The following is a 20613-nucleotide window of genomic DNA, read 5'->3' as shown; positions in this document are numbered from 1 at the left end:
ACTTTCATCAAGAGGTTCTTTAGTTCCTATTCGCTTTTTGCCATAAGGGTGGTGTCATCTGCATATCTGATGTTATTGATATTTCTCTCAGCGATCTTGATTTCAGCTGTGAGTCAGCAGTATTTTGCACGATGTACTCTGCATATCAGTTAGGTAAGCAAGGTGACAGTAAACAGCCTTGACGTACTCCTTTCCCAATTTCGAACCAGTGTGTTGTTCATGTTCTAAGTGTTGCTTCTTGACCTGCATACAGATTTCTCAGGTGGTCTGATATTCCCAGCTCTTCAAGAATTTTCCAGTGTGTTATGGTCCACAGAGTCAAAGGCTTTAGTGTAGTTAATGAAGCAAAAGTAGATGTTTTTCTGGAATTCTTTTGCTTTTCCATGGTCCAATGGATGCTGGCAATTTGATCTGTTGTTCTGTCTTTTTCTAAATCTGGCTTGTACATCTGGAAGTTCTCAGTTCATGTATTGTTGAAGCCTAACTTGAAAAGATTTTGAGCATTACCTTGCGAACATGAGAAATGAATGTAAGTTTGCGGTAGTTTGAACATTCTTTGGCATTGCCTTTCTTTGGGATTGGAATGAAAACTGACCTTTTCCAGTCCGGTAGCCACTGCCACACTTTCCAAATTTGCTGCCATATTCAGTGCAGCACTTTCACAGCATCGTCTTTTAGGATTTGAAATAGCTGAGCTGGAATTCCATCACCTCCACTACTTTGTTCGTAGTGTTACTTCCTAAGGCCCACTTGACTTCACACTCCAGAATGTCTGGCTTTAGGTGAGTGACCACACCATCATGGTTATCTGGGTCATGAAGATCTTTTTTGTATAGTTCTTCTGTGTATTGCCACCTCTTCTGAATCTCTTCTGCCTCTGTTAGGTCCTTACTGTTTCTCTCCTTTATTGTGCCAGTCTTTGCATGAAATGTTCCCTTGGTGTCTCCAGTTTTCTTGAAGAGATGCCTAGTCTTTCCCATTCTATTGTTTTCCTCTATTTCTTTGCATTCTCTTAATAAAGCTTTCTTATCTCTCCTTGCTGTTCCTTGGAAATCTGCATTCAGATGGGTATATCCTTCCCTTTCTCCTTTGCCTTTCACTTTTCTTCTTTTCTCAGCTATTGGCAAGGCCTCCTCAGATAATCATTTTGTCTTTTTTATTTCTTTTCCTTGGGGATGGTTTTGGTCACTGCCTCCTGTACAGTGTTACTTACCTTCACCCATCATTCTTCAGGTACTCCAGCAGATCTGACGCCTTGAGTCTGTGACCTCCTCTATTTGGAGGTGTTTAAGTTAGTATTAATAAGCATGTCAAATGGAATTGTAGTAAATATGTGACAGTGAGCTAGGAAGGCAGAAGAGAAAGAAGTTTCCTTGTGACAGTTAAAGAAGGCTGAATCAAGGAGATTTCTGTGTGAACTGCTTCGGTTGATACTGTCAGCTTTCACATATGAGGAGTTGTTGTTTTCTCCTGTTTGCAAAACGCTTTACAGATTTCCAGAAGCCTTAATATATTTATTTTTAGCTCAGAAAGTTGTGACTTACTGCACTCTTTCAGTAGTTTTAAATAAAATGATTTTGTCTAATGAAATAGGTACAGGTGGGAACATAGAGTTCAGAATGAAATAATATTAAATCTTGCCATCCAGCCACTTTAGAGAAACAGAAGTGCAAACATCACTTTATTACCTGCATTTTTAGGCCCTTTACTGTTTGCACATATGTATAATCTATTAATAAGTAGTCAGTATTCATTTGCACTGTACTATGTGTAAAGCATTGAAGGAATGTCCTATAAAATGGGGAAATCAGTCTTTGTCCCGAAAAAACTCAATGTGGAATACAATAGAAACTTTTATTCTGATAGTTCCCTTTTATTTTATAATTGTTGAAATTTTACTAGGTGTCAACAATACATTAGGTGCTTGCTCCTGTTAAAACAAATAATTGCATATAAACCTATGTGACATTTTCCAGAATGAATTTTAAATGTATTTATGACAGAAACATCACAGAGTTTTGATTGCAGAAATCAAATTGTATCCATTCTGGCAACAATTAATTGCACAGTACTCCAATTAAGGGTGACTTTATATGCCTATTATACAATGAGCATTTGTGGCTTGATACATGTATTTGTTGGTTAAAGGGATTTTTAATGTTTAAAGTTTTTCACTGATCTGTACAAAAGTAATATCGACTTAGAAATTTCTTGTCATAGCAAAATCTAAAAAACTCTACTTTGTTCTGTTGTTTCATCCATAGTCATAATCTATGATAAAATTAAAGATTTATTGATATTTTTATCATAGTTCATCTCTAGTGTATTGAATGTAATGAGAAATCAAAAACTAGCACAGGGCTTTTTTTTTAGAGTGATAACTTGAATGATATAAAATTTATATTGTGTAGCTTTGAACTGCAAACATTGATACATTTCAAATGGATTCTTTAAACACGTTCCTTTTCTTAAGTTGACAAGGATGAATGTGGCTGTTTGACTTCTAAAGCTTCAACATTATTTTAGAACATTGAGGCAAGGGGAAAGAAATTGGTAGGTTACTCATTCGGTTATCTAGAACTATTCAAGTTACATCACATCCTTTTTGCCACAGATTAGTCCATACCATTTATATAGGAACTAATAAATAGTTTGGGAGAGAGCGTCATGATAAAACCCTAATCATTACTTAACGATCTTAAAATATACTTAATCTGTATCTTCAAGGTTATTCTTTTCTTTTTTTCTTTTAAATTGCTTTAATTTCACATTGTTGGATTAGTGAAGAGCAGTTGTTCAGTTCCCATAATGTGACTGAGCAACCTGGAAATCAGCATTCCTGAATTCTGAGTAATTAAACGCTGGCTGTTGTATCTTATGAGCAAGGTAACAGTTTTGGTTTGTGTTGTTCACACACTGAAAACTATGTTTAAAGTTGCTTGTTCTTTGAAAGTCAGACCAGATCTCTAATTGCCAGTAGTGCTGAAGCTTCGACCTTGAAAGAACAAAGGCATTTCTGATTATACTCCTGTGTTATTTTGTCAAGAACTTTAGAAATGTTCTGTTAACCCCAGAGAGATATAATTTATTTGGGAGGAATTGAAACAAGAATTGCACCCAGTGCTACTTTTTTCCCTTATTGAATCCTTACAGAGAGTGCTAACTTTTCAATAAAAACTCATCATGTTTGGAAACTTTTACTACTTATTTATCTAGTTAATCTGTATCTGATTTATAGAAACTATAGCATCTCCCCGCAGTATGTTTAAGAATCATGCTGTATTTTTTTTTTTTTTTCACATAACTTGGTAGTATTTTGGGTAGTGGCAGAAAATCACCATGGTTCTTCTAAGTAAATTATATGATATTTCACTTGTTCGAATAAGCTGAAACGATACATTCTTTTCAAAATTACAGAATGTCTGAGAGCTGCTATTGTTTTAAGCTCCTCCACAAGTTAAAATTCTAAGCTAACCCTTTGATTTCCTTTCAGGTCTTTTCCAATGGTCACCTGGGAAGTGAGGAATATGATGTTCCTCCCCGGCTTTCTCCTCCCCCTCCAGCTGCCACCCTTCTCCCCAGCATCAAGTAAGGATTTCTGGATTTGGAGATCAATTTTCCATGTGTAAAGTTGCTGTCCAGAGTGGTTTTGAGGTTCTCAGTATGAAAAGTACAGGGTGAATAAAAGAGCATCAATGAAAATGAACCAGCTGGATTTTTAAAGTAAAGTAACAGAAATCAGATCCTTTCTGATTCTTTGCTGATAATGACAGCATTTTTGAGACTTATATGCACTCTGAGATTACACAGAAACCAACAGAGAAAAAGCTAAGTCTTCCCTACATCCAGACAGAGACTCCCGTAGCACAGTGCTCTCCTTCCCACCCCTGTCTCTTCCTCAGAAGTGTCACATTTATGCCAGCTACCCAGTTTGACATCGTAAAATGATGTTTGGTTCCTCCAATATTCTCATTTCTCAAATCCATTCAGCCACCCATCCCTGTTGATTGTTCTTTTGAGTTTTTCATATTCATCTAATCTTCCCCTTTGCACTAGTTTTGGCTTATAACAGGCCAACTGAAATAGCCTTCTACCTGATCTCAGAATTAACATCAATGGATTTTAAAGCTAGAAAAATTAGTTTAACCAAATGTCTCATTTGAAAAATAGGGACACAAGAAGCACATCAAAGAGTTAAGTGATAGTGTCTACCCAAATAAAACCTGGAGAAAACCAAATCTCCTGATTGCCATTCTCCTCCTCCTCATATGAGATCCAGCTGCTTGTCTCCCATCCAGTATATGTTATTCACATAGCTGATTTAATTTAAATTCTGTTTTCCACAAATCACTTTCCTACTCAAAACCCAACATTGTTCTTTCTTTCCTTTTTAATTAATTCTGTGCTCTCCTGCTCTCAGTAAGATCCACAGAATTCTACTCAACTAGAATATTGTTCGGGAATTCCTAGTGCTTGCCCTCTAACCTTGTCCTGATTTGTTCTGGTTCTGTGCATCCATACAGTACCCTCCTGCGCACCAAATCTTCAGAATCTTGATTCTCAAGATCCATGCCTCAGGCTCTTCTTCTTTATGAAAACCTCTGAGACTTCTGTTACAGTGATGATAAAAAGACTGAATCTCATTCCTCTTCCTCCTCAAGTTTATTTTCTACACATTTAATTATGAACTTTAGTGTTTTCTGATATTAAAGTGCTTCTCCACATTAAAAAGATTATAACGTTTTAAGGGCAAAAACGTTTTCTTGTAATCTCTGCTTTTCCCTTAATACCTTACAACAATTGTTATTTAGTGAGTATACTAAGAATGCTTTGTTGCTTCTATTATCTGCCAAGTCCCTCATTTCTAATTGAACATCTTAGAGCATCTTCAGTCCTTCTTCTGCTGGTCACTGAATGCAAAAGAACAACAAACTAGATACCATGCCGGCATGTTAAGTCATTTTAGTTGTGTCTGACTCTTTGCAACTCCATGGACTGTAGCCCACCAGTTTCCTCTGTCCATGGGATTCTCTAGGCAAGAATACGAGAGTGAGTTGCCATTTCCTCCTTCAGGGGATCTTCCTGAACCAGGGATCGAACCTGCATCTCCTGTATTGGCAGGTGGGTTCTTTACCACTAGCACCAACTGGAAAGTCCATACCAGCTCCCAAGAAATTTACAGTCTGCTTAAAAATAAAGTTAATATACATAAAATCACAAGAGAACATCATGCAGTAAATTGTACAGATCTAACTTGTTAGTTTTTGTATCTGCTTGGGGAAGAGTCCAGTATAGACTTAGTAAGTCAAGGATGTTTTTAGAGAAGTTGGAGATTTACTGAGTCATAGAGGATGGGCACAGGTGGGAAGGAGTGTCCATGAGGAAAAGCAGAGTGTGAAACTGACATCATTTAGGGGAGAGTGGGGAACTAAGCTAATTGGACCATCCTCCAGTGGCCAGTTTTCCTGGAGCTGCCAGATATGTAGAAGACATGCAAGTTAGAAGCAAATATACATATTCTGTGTAGTAGGCTCTGCATCAGTAATAACATATGATATTATAGCCCCAAATGAACTCTGGATATATGTATATATAATTAAATTCAGAGAATATCAGAAAATGAAGTACATGAAATCTGGCTACAATTAGAGATTAAAATTTTGCATTCTGTTTATTAAATTCATATTGGCAAATAGGATAAAAGGCAGAGGTTACAATTTGCTTCATTTATATTTAATATGAAGTACTTGTTTTTCCTACAAGTAAAGAACAACAAATTCATAGTAAACTGCATTTAATTGATAGTTTTCTAACATTTCATTTTGTATATGTAGGTGGATATATTTTTGTCCCATTTACTCTTGATTTTTTTTTCCCTCAGAAACAATGTAGCTGCTTTATTTAACAGAAAAATACTTTAACAGTGCATCCTTAATAGCAAATTAATTTCCTATTTTGCATGCTGCAAATTAACCATAGTTAACATTACAAATGTTGGCTTTTAATAGCATGTTTATCTCTCCATTTTATTATTTACTCTGATGTATGGGTAGCAGTTCTTCATTGTAGAAAATATGGAAAATATATAAAGAAAGAAAAAAATTAAACAGATATATAAATTCAAGCATATACATACCCCAAATATCAATCAATGCCCAGCATCTTAACATCTGACTTTTTTCCGACTTTTTTACATGATTTAGATTATATTGTAGAGATACTTTCATGCTGTCCTTTGTCAATATTTTAATAAGCATTTTTCTTAATTATTTATACTATACTATATTTATTATGAAACCAGGATGGAATTCTGAGGTGAATATTAGAATATTAATAAAATCAGACTTAGTCCCAGAGGTGACTCCAGTATCAAGTATTTGTCTATCTTTCAACAAGGTAGCTTCTCTGAGCCTCACTTTTCCTATCTGGTAAATGAAGGGATCTGTTTATCTTAACTGATCTCTCAAATCCTTTGGGCTTCTGTGGTAGCTTGGTAAAAAACCTGCCTGCAATCCAGGAGGCGCAGGTTCAATCCCTGGGTCAGGAAGATCCCTTGGAGGAGGAAATGGCAACCCACTCTAGTATTCTTGCTTGGATAATCCGATGGACAAAGAAGCCTGGCAGGCTACACAGTCTATGGGGTTACAAAAGAGTCAGATACAACTTAGCAACCAAACAAAATTAAATCCTTTAGAACTTCAACTTTTTAGGTTCCATGCAGTGGTTTTCTAAGAGAAAGTTATCTAAAGTATTAATTACAGATGCATACTTGGCAACTTGAATGTCCATTTATAGTTAGTTAGTTGGTTGTATCCCATTTTTGAAGCCAGTGTAAATTGGATTACTACTCTGGGTTTTTTTATTTGCTTGCTTTGTTTTTGGTTATTTCAGTTTCATTAGAGTATATAACCAGAGTTATACACTCAGCCCTGGAGGACTATACAGAGTACAGAGTCTCAGCCCTGGAGGACTATAGAACTGAGGTCTTAGCAAAATGTCACTCAGTGATATAAGGATATTGGATATTCAAGTCCCTGTTTCCACGTTAGTGTCTTAGTGCATGGCTCAAAATTAGGCCAAAGCAAAATAACACACTGCTACCCAACATAGGGGCTTCCCTGGTGACTCAGATGGTAAAGAACCTACCCACACAGACTTTTGACAGTCCTCCCACATGTTGAAAACCCCAATGGTGAATTCAGTAATGTCACACCTAATATCTACTTTTAAATCTATACTGTGTTATTAATATTTACTGAAGTGTAATTTTCAAATTATTTGATGTTACTCTGATTCCCATTATATTGATGGAAGAGGTTACTCTGTGATAGTGTTTACTTTCTTGTAAAACAGTATGATTTTGTGACTTTTATGGTGTAATTTATCTGGTGAACTAGAAGAATATATAATTAATTTTTAAAATATATTCTCGTAAAAGTAAGCTGAAACTACTAGTGTGTGTGTGTGCTTAGTCGCTCAGTTGTGTCCAACTCTTTGCAACTCTGTGGACTGTGGCCCACCAGGTACCTCTGTCACAGGCAAGAATACTGGAGTGGGTTGCCATGTCCTCCTCCAGGGGATCTTCCCAACCCAGGGATCGAACCCAGGTCTTCTCCTTTGCAGGTGGATTCTCTACTGTCTGAGCCACCAGGGAAGCCCCAAAATACTGGAGTGAGTAGCCTATCCCTTCTCCAGGGAATCTTCCCAAGCCAGGAATTGAACCAGAGTCTCCTGCATTGCAGGCAGATTCTATAGCAGCTGAGCTACAAGGGAAGCCCAACTAGTGTGTATAGATTTATTTACTTTTTCCTTAAATGTTTCTATTTAAGATGATTGACATTTAGCTATAAATTCTTAAATAAATGCTTGTAATATGGAAGGAAAGTATGACCAACCTAGATAGCATATTCAAAAGCAGAGACATTGCTTTGCCAACAAAGGTCTGTCTGGTCAAAGCTATGGTTTTTCCGGTGGTCATGTATGGATGTGAGAGTTGGACTGTGAAGAAAGCTGAGTGCTAAAGAATTGATGCTTTTGAACTGTGGTGTTGGAGAAGATTCTTGCGAGTCCCTTGGACTGCAAGGAGATCCAACCAGTCCATCCTAAAGGAGATCAGTCTTGGGTGTTCATTGGAAGGACTGATGCTGAGGCCGAAACTCCAATACTTTGGCCACCTCATGCAAAGAGTTGACTCATTGGAAAAGACTCTGATGCTGGGAGGGATTGGGGGCAGGAGGAGAAGGGGACGACAGGATGAGATGGCTGGATGGCATCACTGACTTGATGGACATGAGACTGGGTGAACTCCAGGAGTTGGCGATGGACAGGGTGGCCTGGCATGCCGCTATTCATGGGGTTGCAAAGAGTCGGACACGACTGAGTGACTGAATTGAACTGAACTGAATGTGGGTAATTGTAATTTAGGGGAAGAAGGAAAAATTTATGTAGATTCTTTTCATTGTAGTGTCAGGTTTTATCTTGAGATAATTTGATTTTTCAAAATTAAATGAAACCTGAGAGTTGGACTGTGAAGAAGGCTGAGCACTGAAGAATTGATGCTTTTGAACTGTGGTGTTGGAGAAGACTCTTGAGGGTCCCTTGGACTGCAAGGAGATCCAGCCAGTCCATTCTGAAGGAGATCAGCCCTGGGATTTCTTTGAAAGGAATGATGCTAAAGCTGAAACTCCAGTACTTTGGCCACCTCATGTGAAGAGTTGACTCATTGGAAAAGACTCTGATGCTGGGAGGGATTGGGGGCAGGAGAAGAAGGGGATGACAGAGGATGAGATGGCTGGATGGCATCACGGACTTGATGGACGTGAGTCTGAGTGAACTCCGGGAGATGGTGATGGACAGGGAGGCCTGGCGTGCTGCAATTCATGGGGTCACAAAGAGTCGGACACGACTGAGCGACTGAACTGAACTGAACTGAAACAATTAAAAATATTTATTTAACTTTACACAAGTTGTTGGCCAATAAGCAAAAGTATTATTATGGGTATTAATGGAATAATTACTTCAGGTAAGATAATGTTCTGAAATGCTGAGGAATATCATTGTTAAAAAGAATATTCTTTTTGTTTCTTGTCTTTTATAAATAGACCTTTTGTACTTTTGATGTACTAAGCTTTTAAATATACAATATTAAATTGAATCAATATTACTTCATAGTTTTGTAAAAAAGGTTTTTCGTTGTGGGAGGTGGTAGTGTTGAACATTGTTATAGATTTTTCTAAACAGATCAGGTGCTAATGTTTTCAGTTCAGTTCAGTCACTCAGTCGTGTCCAACTCTATGTGACCCCATGGACCACAGCATGCCAGGCCTACCTGTCATCACCAACTCCCAGAGTTCATTCAAGCTCATGTCCATCGAATCGGTGATGCCATCTAGCCATCTCATCCTCTGCCGTCCCCCTTCTCTTCCTGCCCTCAATCTTTCCCAGCATCAGGGTCTTTTCAAATGAGTCAGCTCTTCGCACCAAGTGACCAAAAGTATTGGAGTTTCAGCTTCAACATCAGTCCTTCCAATGAATACCCAGGACTGATCTCCTTTAGGATGGACTGGTTGGATCTCCTTGCAGTCCAAGAGACCCTCAAGAATCTTATCCAACACCACAGTTCAAAAAGCTCAATGAATAGAGAATACAAGTTTTGCCTTACTATTCTGTTTTCCTTCAGTTGCATGTACTGACTGGAGATTCAGAGTCAATAAGATAAAGTCCCATCCTCATTGGAATTTGTGTTCTAGTTAGGGAGAACAGCAAGTAAACAAACACCATAGTATATTGTCAGGTTGTGGTAAGTGCTGGAAGGAAAAATAAACCAGGGAAAGAGATAAATAGTGATAAGGAAGGTTTATATTTTGGTTGAGGTCATCAGGAAAGGTAATACTGAACAGAAACTTGAAAGAAGGCAGCAAGCATTGAGGCTGTCAGGGTGAAGAGCATAAAGGGTTAGAACTCAAGTACAGAACAGTGAAGCAGGTATATCCCTTTGGCATATCTGGAGAAGAGCAAGAGGGACAGGAGAGCTGAAGTTGAGTACAGTAGGCAGGAGCTAAATCGTATATTGCCTTTAAGGCCGTGAGAGAACTCTAGTTTGATACGTTTTAGGATCGGACGTGACTGAAGCAACTTAGAAGCATCGGTAGCCATTAAGGGTTTTGATCAATGTTGAGACTTGATGCTGGTTTGTGTGTTTAAAGAGTTTTACTCGGTGCTATGTGAACCGTCTTTAGGACAGCAGAAATGGGAGCAGTGAGACCAGTGAGAGTGTAGTCGTCTGATGCGGTGATCCAGTAAGAGATGGCCAGGGCTTTGACCAGAATGATGCTGATGGAGTTACATGGCCCACCTTGGGTTGTATTTTGATCCAACAGTACCTGTTAATAAACTGGATGTCTGTGAGGCACGATAAATCAGGGATGATTCTTGTATAGGTTTTTTTGTTAAAGAAACTGAGTGAATGGGTTGGTGCCATTTATCAGACGGAGGGAGATTGGAGAAGGAGCAGGTGTGGCTTAGGGGGCAAAGGTGGTAAATTTAAGACTTAAGGATTTGTTGAGTTTCAGGTGCCAATTACATACACATGTCCAAATAGTGATCCTGAGGGGACAGTTGGACATACTATCAAAGCTTTAAACTTTATATTATATATAAGCAAATTCATGGGAGAAGGGATATTTTTGTTTTGTTTTGCTTGGTTTTGACTGGGGAGTGAAAAAGAGAAGAAATTACTATGCCACAGCAGCTATTAAAGCAAACATCACATTGTAATTTTTAAAAACTTAAGGGAAAGAAGCTTGATGGAAATGTTTCATCTTCTATAGGGTGCGTACCAGGCTTCATTGTTCATAGTTAACGGCAAAAAAGCAGGAAAACATGTTCTGTTATTGTTCACTTGAGGATCTGTGTAGACAGTATGCATGTCACTTTTACCTTAATCCTGTTTATATTTAATGATAAGAAATTAATTTCATTGATTTACAGATAAGAAAAGATGGTAGAAAACTTTAGATGGAAGATCAAGTTGTAATTAACAGCTACTCTTTTCTTTACCCTAGTGAATGAACAGTGATGCTCTCTTGTTAATTTTTGAACCTGCTTTTATTCAAGTAAAAATATTTTCAATATTTGTCAAGACGATGCATTAGATTGTTTCTTTTTTGTTTGCTTTACCTTGGGTAGATAGAAAGTTGCACTATTATTGAAGATGGCAGTTCTTTGTAAGTTACAATTGACCTAATGTGTAAGGAATGGTATCACTGGGTCCTTCTTTTCGGTTTGTTCACTATGATTGCTGTGGCATTCTCTCATTGATGTATTGTGTAGAAATGCGTGTGCATTTGGTTTTGACTCACTGATACAACTCAGTATTTGAAACTCAGACTTTATTTTTTCTGCATATTCTTGTTGATTTATAAATTTTGTTCAAATCTCCTGCAAAGCAACTTGACCATCCTAACATGTTTTCTAATGTTTTGTGATGGATCCCTAAAACCTACTTGTTGACACAGTGATGAAAAGAATTGAGGGCTGCAAGTGTCTCAACAGAAAGAGAATATATGGAAAAGGTAAAAAACACTATGGGTATTATCTTTCTCCTTTTTATTTTAGTTTTATAATATCTAAATTCATACAGTATTATAATCTCTCTCTCTCATCCTTTGAGAGGAAAATGACATTTGGAGGATGGCTATAATCTGGGTGTGGGAATGCCACTAATTTCACTAATCTTTCATTTCCTCTGAGTGAAAGCTAAGATGAAAACTGGTATTAACATTAATCCCAGTAATCTGACAAATTTACTTGTAATTTGCTATACAACTGATTTATGCTCACAAATAATTAGAAGCCTTAGACAGAAATGTGAGCCACTACATTCTATTTAAATATACAATCTAAACTATATTCCTCATACTGTCTTTTTTTTTGTCCCACAGAGGCATAGTTTATCATATATTCTCCATTTACCCATGAATATATTGATCGTTCATAGAAAAGGCATGTGGTTAGAATGAGATTTTTATTTTCACATTAAGCACAGGCATCTTGACGTATTCAAACATTCGAACATTTCTTGTTTCTGTCAACATTTCTCTGTAGGTGCAAATAGAATTAGATAAGTAATTTGAAAGCCACTAGGGATATTAAGCATATTTGTGAAAGATGCCTATCTGCAATATCTTAAATGAGTTAAAGTGAATTTATGAACTTTAAATGAAAATTTTCCAGTTGTTAAAGCATAATTTTCTACAGTAAAATTCACTCTGCTTTATTAGTGTACAGTCTTGTGAGTTTTGGCAAATTCTGAGTCATGTATTCACCACCACAGTTCAGAACAGTTCCTCACTCCAAAAAAATCCCCCAGGCCCTGTGTCAATTTCTTCCATTACCCACCCCTCGGAAATTATCAATCTGATTTGTGTTCATCTAGTTTTGCTTCTTCCAGAAGATCATATAAATAGAATCATACAGTTAGTTAGTTATAGTCTCTTTTAAGTTTGGCTTCTTTCTACTTAGCACAGGGAATCTGACATTCACCCAAGCTGTCAAGCGTATCAATAGTTTGTTTCTTTTTTATTGTCCAGAGTAGGTATTCCATTGTAAAACACAGTGTGGTTTATCCCTCTACTGAGGGACATTTGAGTTGTCTCAGTTCAGTTCGGTCGCTCAGTCGTGTCCAACTCTGCGACCCCATGAATCGCAGCACACCAGGCCTCCCTGTCCATCACCAACTCCCGGAGTTTACCCAAACTCATATGCATCGATCGAGTCAGTGATGCCATCCAGCCATCTCTAGTTATTGGCAATTATAAGTAGTGATACTTTCAATGTCATTGTGAAGTTTTTAATGTTCAACATGTTATTGGAAGATTAGATTCTCAAAAAGAAAGTTTTCTGAACATTTATTGTTCTTGATTTCTAAAACAGTCCCCTTGAAGTGTTAGGAATGAATATTGAGCCTGGATAAGTTAACTTAAAAATTAATTTAAAATTTGTTTCTCCAGCTTAAAAGAAAGTTAGTGAAAGTGTTTATACTTAAGGCTTACATTTGGCCTAATAATATACCACCCTGATTCTTCTTGATGTCATGAAAAGAATCCTCAAAATAGTATGTATGTTTATAGAGCACACTCTGAGATGCTGGGGAAATGGCTTATAGGTGGCACACATGTAATCCTCATATCAAATACAGCTGGATTATGTGTTACCACTTTGCTGGGCTGTGATTTCTCTGAGTTGGGTGTTTTCTCTGTTAGGACCAGGATAATTAGTATAAGACCTCTGGACTAACGTATATCCTAGGCTCTGAATATTCAACTTTAATAAAAGATATTTTTTAAAACCTTACCTTCAGAGATTATTTAAAGCTTGTTACATGTAGAAAATAAACAAAATAATATATTTCAAACATTTTCTACATTATAAAAGGATGCTAAAAATAGCTTTCTTTCCTATAACAGTTTGGCCATGTATCTCTCTAACAGCCTCTCCTTTTTGTCTGAAAGCCGTGAGTGCTCTGTGGGACACAACCCGCCAGATCTTGGTTGACTCAGGGTCTAGCCTTAAGCATTTTGCAATTAAGACAGAAAAATAAGGAAGACATAGATTACTATATAGAAAACACAGTGTCAGTGAATGAACATTTACTAAATACACATAATAGAAAATATTAAAATTCAAAGAAAGTTACTGTTTTGTGGGGCAACGTCACAGGAGGTTCATCTATAAACTGTAAAGATGGATGTTCCTACTTTGCTTTGGTTCTGAAAAAACTGTTGAACTAATCAAGGTATCAGGAACTGCTCAAATAAAGGGGAAAAAGTACTTAGTAAGGGTGATGTTTGAGGTATAAGTTATATAGGTAAAGCCAAAGGGCTATGCAGACGGTCACCCCTCTGATTATATACCTGTGAAATCAGGAATGTTGAAGGCTGTAGAGGAGTATATCTGTGAGCCTTCAGTTCAAAATGCAAAAATCACTAAGAAAAGCATTAGAAAATATATTATTGTTCTGTTTCAAGTGTGCACATGCAGAAAGTGGATGTATTTCTCACTAAAGGTTTAAATAGCACACGCTGAATTTAACGAGAGGTGTAGGCTGTGGGAAGGATGGCTGTGTATCTTCAGTACTATGTGTCTTTGTGCATTACCAGTGTATTAACTCAGAAATGACAGCCACAGTGCAGAGCACTCTGTGAATGTATGATGATAATATAAAGGGAATGAAGTACTGGCTGTAAATGGAAGGATGGTTTACCTGGCAGCTTTAACTTGGAACCAGCCAAATAAAATTGCTCTATTTTATTCCTTCGGTATCCTAAAAATTTCCCATAAGCTAAATCAATGAGTGAACCTTTCCCCATGTCACATAAATTACTTTCTCTACCAGAAGTAAACATACATGATAGTTAACAAAAGTTCTTAAACTTAATTTTACCACTTACCTGATTGTAAGTAAAGCTGAACCTATATTTTGAATGAGTTTTTGAAGGCAAAAAAAACACACAAAATTCCAAAAATAATTACAAATAGTGTAATAATTTTCATAAATTGAGATTTATTTTGTGGTATTTTATATACAATAAAACTTTATAGACAAATTTACAGACAAATTTTATGTGAAAATTATCTGTTCATACCTTTATTTTATTAATATTTTAATTTTATTGGAGTATAATTGATTTGTAGTGATGTGTTATTTTCAGGTGAACAGACTAATTCAGTTATATATACATACATCTGTTCTTTTTTGGATTCTTTTATTAACACTTTATTTTTTAGAGCCATTTTGATTCACAGCAATATTCAGGAGAAGGTACAGATATTTTCTGTATAGCCCCCACACATGCCTGAAAGTGTTAGTCACACAGTTGTGTCCGACTCTTTGCGATCCTATGGACTGTAGCCTGCCAGGCTTATCTGTCAGTGGGATTCTCCAGGCAAGAATACTGGAGTGGGTAGCCATTCCCTTCTCCAAGGGACCTTCCCGACCCAGGGGTAGAACGTGGGTCTCCTGCACTGCAGTGAGATTCTTTAACTGTCTGAGCCACCAGGGAAGCCCCTACACATGCCTCCCCATCTTCATTTTCAATGACCTTCGTCATAGTGGCCAGTTAGTTCAGTCGCTCAGTCGTGTCCGACACTGCGACCCCATGAATCGCAGCACGCCAGGCCTCCCTGTCCATCGCCAACTCCCGGAGTTCACCCAAACTCATGTGCATCGAGCTGGTGATGCCATCCAGCCATCTCATCCTCTGTTGTCCCCTTCTCCTCCTGTCCCCAATCCCTCCCAGCATCAGGGTCTTTTCCAATGAGTCAACTCTTTGCATGAGGGGGCCAAAGTATAGTGATAACTTCATTAAAAATGGTGAACCTGCATTTACACATAATCACCCCAAGTTCACAGTTTACATTCCTTTTTTTAAGTGATAGCAATTGCTTTTATTTTTCCCTTCAGAACTAAGATCAATTTTGTATAAAAATTTACGTAATACTGAATAAAATGCACTGGAATAGTATTCTTATATATTGGCTAATTTTTAACTAGAATATTACACTGATATAAAAAGTCTGCATTAAAAATACAATAAAGAAGAGAAATAAAGTCTATTTAGAACTTTATTAAGATGGTGATAAGTGGGATATCAGGATATCTAGGCCTTTTTTTAGATTTAGATACGAAGCAAATGCCAAAGACTTTCCTTAAAGTACATTTAAGCTAATTAAGGCGATGGCACCCCACTCCAGTACTCTTGCCTGGAAAATCCCATGAATGGAGGAGCCTGGTAGGCTGCAGTCCATGGGGTTGTGAAGAGTCGGACACTACTGAGCAACTTCACTTTCACTTTTCACTTTCATACATTGGAGAAGGAAATGGCAGCCCACTCCAGTGTTCTTGCCTGGAGAATCCCAGGGATGGCGAAGCCTGGTGGTCTATCATCTATGGGGTCGCACAGAGTCGGACACGATTGAAGCGACTCAGCAGCAGCAGCAGTAGGATAGCTCAGTTGGTAAAGAATCTGCCTGCAATGTGGGAGACCTGGGTTCGATCCCTGGGTTGGGAAGATCCCCTGGAGAAGGGAAAGGTTACCAACCCCAGTATTCTGGCCTAGAGAATTCCATGGACTATATAGTCCATGGGATCACAAAGAGTCAGACCCAACTGAGTATCGGAAACACTTCATTCCACAGTAAGTTTTAGCAGTAAAATATTAGATGCCCTTTGCTTTTTCATTTTCTTCAGGATACTCCATCTATTGATTTGCAGCTAAACAGTGGGAGGGGGGGGAACTACCTTGATTAAATTATCATTGAAGAGAAAATCAAACATCCAGATTTGATTTCAAAAATTGTCCTTTTTTATGTGATAGTACACTGCTTCTTTGAAAACTCTTAAATCTTTAGAATTAAGCTGGAACAAGCAGATAGAACATTCTTGACAGTAATGAGTTTTGAATATTTGGTCAACAAATCTTTTTCTTTTATACAATATATGCCTCAGTTTCCTAGGGAAAAAATTCATTGTTCATGAAAGTATGTTAGGACACACAAAGTATGTTTGTTTTTTTATTTCTTCTGCTAACAGAACCCTTTCTGGCCATTGTGTCAGCTAAATTTATATCCATGTTTATAAGAATTTGTGAAACCTTAATGTCTGAAATCCCTGCTCTGATTCCCATCAGACCACCGCTTCACAGTCCGTGTGCTCAGTGGCCCTCATTCGGGATGTACATCTGTCTAGGTTACACCGTGGTAGGTGTGACCCGTAGGTTACAGGTGTATTAGCCTGTGCTCTGGCTGGCGACAGTGGAGTCCTGTCACCGCATTGCTGTGCTTTGACTCCACCCTGAGCTGTCACTTTGAACTCCACGGTCGCTCAAACAAACAAGAATTCAAAAATCAGTATTGAAAAAGTCTTCGAAGATGGGCAAAAATAGACTTGAAAATTCATCTCTGAACCTCCTGGAGACTCTGATATATGGCTGAAATTTGAGAACCTTTAGGTTTTTCAGAATGTCTTCTTGTAATTGGCAGGGAGAAAAAGTCTTAAAGTTGTTTTCATTCAAACTAATAAGGAGAAATAAAAATGAAAAAACTATTTGTCTTAATGGCTCATATACCAAAGGCCTCTTGCTCCCTCTACAGAAGGTGTTGCAAAATTGCAGTCACAAAGATTAAAAAAAAAAAGAAAAAGAGAGTAATTATCTTGAGGTTCATGATTCACAAAATGTTTTGGATCCATATGTACCTCCAGTGTCTTGCAGGTTGGTTGGTTGTCCTAAAGTTGGTTACAGTATGTTTCTATGTTTCTACTTTGGTGTTTTTCAGTGGTGTCAGCAAGGGTTTAGAGTAAACTCCATTAACAATAACTGTTAAAAAAAAAAGTACTTTTTTCTGGGCTTGTTAATTGACTTTATTTACTCATATGAATGAGTAAAATGCTTGAAAAAATTTCTTTTTTAGGAATTGCTTTACATATTTTCATTCTTTTTTATATAGCCAGGAAATTTGCACCATGAAAACAATGGACTCCACTTAAAGACTTAAGTTCTTTTATTATCTGCTTCTAACTGTCCCAGTCATTTTTAGATCTTAGTTGTTGTTGGGGCAAAAATTAACAATCTGAATTGTAACCGCAGGAGAAAGAACTGTTTCATTAGTGAAATTGGATTTTTTTTGACTGTACGTAATACAGGAGACTGAAAGTTGACCTATAAATACTTCATGTATAAAACAACCATCCATGCATATATATCATCATCTTAATTTACAAATTTAAGTTGGAACAAAATGTTAATATTTTGCTAACTTTGATGTAAATAATTTTATGCCTTCACTTACAACTCCAGGACTTTTTCATTTTATTTGATAGGTTACTGGTTTCTCTTATTGTGCCATTTTGAAGTTAGAAGTATGAAAATGCTTTTATTTCATTAATAGGGTCTTAACAAAAGGTTAAAAATCCTTTTCATCTGTATTTAGTATAAGAATAGCCCTTAGGATGTTACCCTGTAATTAAAAAATGAACCCAAGTGACAACATAGATTCTTTGATTTAAATAGGTCACATCAGAGTTGCCTGTCCTAAATTATTATGCTAAAACTAGCCTGGATTTTTTTTCCCACTCTGGTAGGTGTACTGGTCCATTAGCGAATTCCCTTTCAGAGAAAACAAGAGATCCGGTAGAGGAAGATGACGATGAATACAAGATTCCTTCATCCCATCCTGTTTCCTTGAGTTCACAACCATCTCATTGTCATAATGTAAAACCTCCTCCTAGGTAAGAATATGGTCCGTTTTTTGGTCACCTCACATCTGAATAAGCGTTATCATCTGTGGTATTTATTTTTAAACTGAATCACATCTGTCTACTGAAAAACCTTTTATTTCTTGCTCAAAACCTCTTCCACCTATAGTACTGTTTTTCTCCATGACTTTCAGAGAAAACAAAAAGATGCAGATTTCCATTTAACTAGGAAGCCCTCTTACTAAATTAGTTGATTAATAAGTCTGATGGAATAATTTGTTGCCCCCCCTCCACAAAAAACAAATTATACTCTAGTAAAACTTTGCTGTAGGTTACATGTAGTGGTGATTAATTCATGGATTTTCAAAAGTAAGCTCTTTTCAATGCTTTTTATCACTTCTAAGCACATATCTCATGAAGAACAGCTATTACTTAGAAACTAAGTTATTATACCAACCTTCCTTAGAATTTTTCTTCATGATATAAGGACTAGTCTAACATATTTATTTTCCTTTTTGATGTGCTACCTACTTCAGATCTCAAAGAATAGAAACAAATTATTTCACTTAACTGTTTTTACCAGGTACTATTTTACTTTCCCTTGGATTAAACAAGCATGTGAGGAATCGTGTTTGGCTTTCTTTTCTTCTTGTCAGCTGTTTATTCTTCCTCCTATGGAGACAGCCTCAGTCTTTGTTATTAAAAATGGGTGATGTGTATCGAAATATTAGATTGTCTTTATGATTCTGCATTTATATAATTGAATTTAGTAAATCATATTCTAGTAATACTTTGCCTTTTTTTTTTTACATCTGACTTATTAACATTCAGTGAATGCTCAGTCATTTCTGACTATTTGTGACCCCATGGACTATAGCCTGCCAGGTTCCTCTATCCGTGGGATATTCCAAGGAAGAATACTGGAGTGGGTAGCCATTTCCTTCTCCAAATATATTTAGTACTCAAGAAGTCAAATCTCAGTTTCAGACTTCTTTCCTGAGCTCCAGTTTTCTTTGCATAATTACATCCCTGGAGCTCTGCCTGGTGTATGCGGAAGAGGGCTCAGCTGCTGCTCATGTCCCAGCCTTCTTGCCTTGCAGTATTCTCTTTATTGACTGAGGAATAGGAGAGCTGTTGAACACTTCAGTCATCTATGTCATCTTGATTTAGTATGCCACTTCTTTTTGAGGTCAAGTCAGTCAACAGAGTGTTTTATGAGTGGAGTGTGCCTTTCTTCAAGTATTGTACTATAATATTTGGAAAAAAGAGAAGTAAATTTCCATTTAAAGCAGAGATCTGCCTTAATGAATTTCATGGTTAGAATTATCACAATTCAGCACTCTACACAATTATTAACCAGGGTTATTAACACTTAGCCATCCAGCGCTTCATATTTCAAAGTGTTATTCACTCAGTCATGTCTTCTGTGACTCCGTGGACTGTTGCCCACCAGGCTCCCCTGTCCATGGGATTCTCCAGGAAAGAATACTGGAGTGGGCTGTTGTTCCCTCCTCCAGGGATTCTTCCCAACTCAGGGAGCAAATTCAGGTCTTCCACATTACAGGCAGATTCTTTACCGTCTGAGCTCAGATTCTGGGTTGGGAAGATCGCCTGGAGAAAGGGGATGGCTACCCATGCCAGTATTCTTGCCTGGAGAATCCCATGGACAGAGGAGCCTGGCGGTCAACAGTCCTTGGGATCACAAAGAGTAGGACATGACTGAGCGACTAACACTTTCACATTTCACAGTGAAAACCAAAGTGTTCTTTTGCAGATTGCTGGCCTTTAGGGCATTTATTGGTAAAACAGTATCATTGAGAAGACAGAAATAACTGAAAGATAATAATTTATTATGTTAGAAGAGCAAAATGTCCATTGCTCTTATTAGAGAAAAAAGTTATTCCTTAACATCAAATATCCACTGTTAAAATTTTCAGTTCCCTTGGCTTTTAAAAATTTGTAGTAATTTTAAAAACTGAAATAAGATGAGATTTTGTTTTTGGTCTCCTTGGGATCTCACTTTTTCCCATTACTGGGTAAGTAGGGGGTGTAATTGACTTTAAATTTTAATTGTCACATTATATTGGATGAGACTTTTGGTGACAGGCCTCTGAAATCCTGAAAATAAATTTGATTTATGGCCACCATTACCATCTTTCTACATTTATAGAGAAGTAATAAATGTTGATAATCCCTAAATTTAATTGGAGTGAATTTTTTATTTGATTGTTCTTGAGAGCTGATGGATGAAGTATCTTCTTAGGTCCTCTACAAAGCACTCTAAACTTAGACAAGTTCTTTCTGCATTTTTCCTCTCTTTGGAATATCAGGAGAAGTAAATTGTCAGTATATAGAAAATG

The 20613-nt window shown here is 37.2% G+C and overlaps 1 protein-coding gene across 8 annotated transcripts in view; it reads left to right on the top strand.

Annotated features, from left to right (window-relative positions):
• CBLB (Cbl proto-oncogene B) overlaps positions 1–20613 on the top strand; it is a 222049-nt gene that overhangs the window by 174476 nt on the left and 26960 nt on the right. For 5 of the 8 annotated variants that reach the window (XM_069579132.1, XM_069579103.1, XM_069579095.1 and 2 more), the window contains exons 13-14: positions 3494–3588; positions 18140–18286. In XM_069579132.1, the coding sequence (XP_069435233.1) occupies positions 3494–3588; positions 18140–18286 (242 nt within the window). The remainder of the gene's footprint in view (positions 1–3493; positions 3589–18139; positions 18287–20613) is intronic. The other 3 variants (XM_069579143.1, XM_069579154.1, XM_069579165.1) reach the window with 1 other exon arrangement.

This window comes from Ovis canadensis, chromosome 1 (genome assembly GCF_042477335.2).
Source record: "Ovis canadensis isolate MfBH-ARS-UI-01 breed Bighorn chromosome 1, ARS-UI_OviCan_v2, whole genome shotgun sequence".
Taxonomy (NCBI): domain Eukaryota; kingdom Metazoa; phylum Chordata; class Mammalia; order Artiodactyla; family Bovidae; genus Ovis; species Ovis canadensis.
The sequence above is the reverse complement of the archived record's forward strand: the minus strand, read 5'-3'. Positions and strand labels throughout refer to the sequence as shown.